Source organism: Ostreococcus tauri (assembly GCF_000214015.3).
Source record: "Ostreococcus tauri WGS project CAID00000000 data, contig chromosome 04, whole genome shotgun sequence".
Classification (NCBI taxonomy): Eukaryota; Viridiplantae; Chlorophyta; class Mamiellophyceae; order Mamiellales; family Bathycoccaceae; genus Ostreococcus; species Ostreococcus tauri.
In genome coordinates this window covers 368,469-370,461 of record NC_014429.2, presented here as the reverse complement: position 1 = coordinate 370,461, position 1,993 = coordinate 368,469, and the positions used below count along the sequence as shown (strand labels likewise).

The window sequence follows — 1,993 nt, the reverse complement described above, 5'->3', positions numbered from 1 at the left end:
CCGTCTCTCTCCCCCCACCCGCGTCCGAGCCGCCACGCCCGCGTCCCGAGCGACCACCACGAGCACCACCACCCATCCCACCCCCCCACGCGTCCTCGGACCCATCCAAACGTCCCGTCGTCGTCGCCACCACACCGCGCACGCGATCGCACGCACCGTGGTCGAACCCACGCCTCGAAACGCCAACGCGCGCGTCGTCCCCGACATCGCTCGCGCGGCCGACGTGCGCGATCACCACCGCAGTCGCCTCGCCGTCGGTCGTCGTGCGCGTGGCGTCGTGCGCGCGCGCGTGTGACGCGTCGTCCGTCCTCGCGCGCGATCGCGCGGTCGTCGACGTCGTCACGTCGAGGCGCGGTCGTCGTACTCGAGGTCGATCGAACGGTATTTAGGTGTTTTTATCACATCCACACGCGACGGAGCCTTATCCCGTGCCGCGGCGCCACCGCTGGCGAGGGGGTCGCGACGGGTCATCACTCGTGGGTCTATCCAAAGATCTCCCACGCGCGCGATCGCGATCGCGTGTGTGTCCGCGTGATCGGTGGTTTTGGGTGTGTGTACGGCATATGGTATCGTAGTGTGGATGGGTATAGAGGTGTGTGCGTACCGCGTGGGCGCGATCGTGTGCGTCCGCGTGATCGGTGGTTTTTGGTGCGTGTACGGCATATGGTATCGTAGTGTGGATGAATGTAGAGGTGTGTGCGCACCGCGTCGGCGTCGGCGCGGCGGTGCGGCGCGACGACGACGCGCGACGTGCGCGCGAGGGCGACGCGACGGCGACGCGGCGCGGTGACGGCGCGCGACCGGTCATGGGAGCGCTCGGGATGATTCTGACCCATCCCGGGGACGTCCCGTCGCTGCTCCGGGTGGCGATGATGGCGAACCGGGCGAAGCGATTGCCCAGAGATGCGAATCTGGCGTACTGCTACGACGTCCTGAATAAAGTGTCGAGATCGTTCGCGATCGTGATTCAACAGCTCGACGAGGAGCTGCGGGACGCGGTGTGCGTGTTTTATCTCGCGCTGCGCGCGCTGGACACGGTGGAGGACGACATGTCGATTCCGATCGATGAAAAGTTGCCGCAGTTGTATGATTTTCACGAGTACATCTTTGACCCAAAGTATTCCACGGAGTGCGGGGAGAAACATTACAGGGATTTGATGATGAATTATCCGCGCGTGACGAGCGTCTTTTTGAAGCTGAAAAAGCCGTATAGAGACGTCATCGCGGACATCGCGAGGAGGATGGGCGCGGGCATGGCAAAGTTCATCGAGAAGGAGGTGATGGATATGTCGGATTTCGACGAGTATTGCCACTACGTCGCGGGTTTGGTCGGCATCGGGTTGTCCAACCTGTGGGGCGCCTCAAAGATGGAGAGCGAGGAGTTCATCGGCGAGGAGAAGCTCTCGAACGCCATGGGATTATTCTTACAGAAGACGAACATTATTCGCGATTATCTGGAAGATATTCAGGAGCTCCCGGCGCCTCGAATGTTCTGGCCCAGAAGCGTGTGGAGCAAGTACGCCAAGGAGCTCGACGAGTTGCAGCACGAGGAGAATCATGAAAAAGCGGTGCAGTGCATGAACGAGCTCATCACGAACGCGCTGTCGCACACGACGGACTGCTTGAAGTACATGGGACGGATCAAGGAGCCTTCCATCTTTCGATTCTGCGCCATCCCGCAAGTCATGGCCATAGCGACCCTGGCTGAGTGTTACGGAAACGTAAACGTATTTAAGGGCGTGGTGAAAATTCGTCGCGGCCTCAGCGCGCGCATCATGTTGAACTGCAACAACATGTATGAGTTCGCCAAGGGATTCAAGCACTTCGCGAGCGAGCTCGTGCACAAGGTTGATCCGAGGAACGATCCAAATGGGGAGGAGACTATGCAGCGCATCGAGGCGCTCGAGGAGGCGTGCGATAAGATCATCGCCGAGGAGAGCGAGCGAATGCAGCTCAGTCGCATCGAGGACGACACGATCCCGATGACGACGCG

The 1,993-nt window shown here is 60.9% G+C and overlaps 2 protein-coding genes across 2 annotated transcripts in view; one reads left to right on the top strand and one right to left on the bottom strand.

Annotated features, from left to right (window-relative positions):
- Positions 1–207, bottom strand: part of OT_ostta04g02090 (Magnesium chelatase, subunit H, N-terminal) — a gene marked incomplete at both ends in the record, with an annotated part of 4,542 nt that extends 4,335 nt beyond the window's left edge. The window contains one exon of the mRNA XM_003078693.1: positions 157–207. Coding sequence (XP_003078741.1) covers positions 157–207 — 51 coding nt within the window. The remainder of the gene's footprint in view (positions 1–156) is intronic.
- A 599-nt stretch (positions 208–806) lies between these two features.
- On the top strand, positions 807–1,993 carry OT_ostta04g02080 (Squalene/phytoene synthase; the record flags this gene model as incomplete). The annotated part of the gene is made up of 1 exon (XM_003078692.2): positions 807–1,993. A coding segment is annotated over one exon (1,187 nt), but the record flags the coding sequence as incomplete, so codon positions are not given.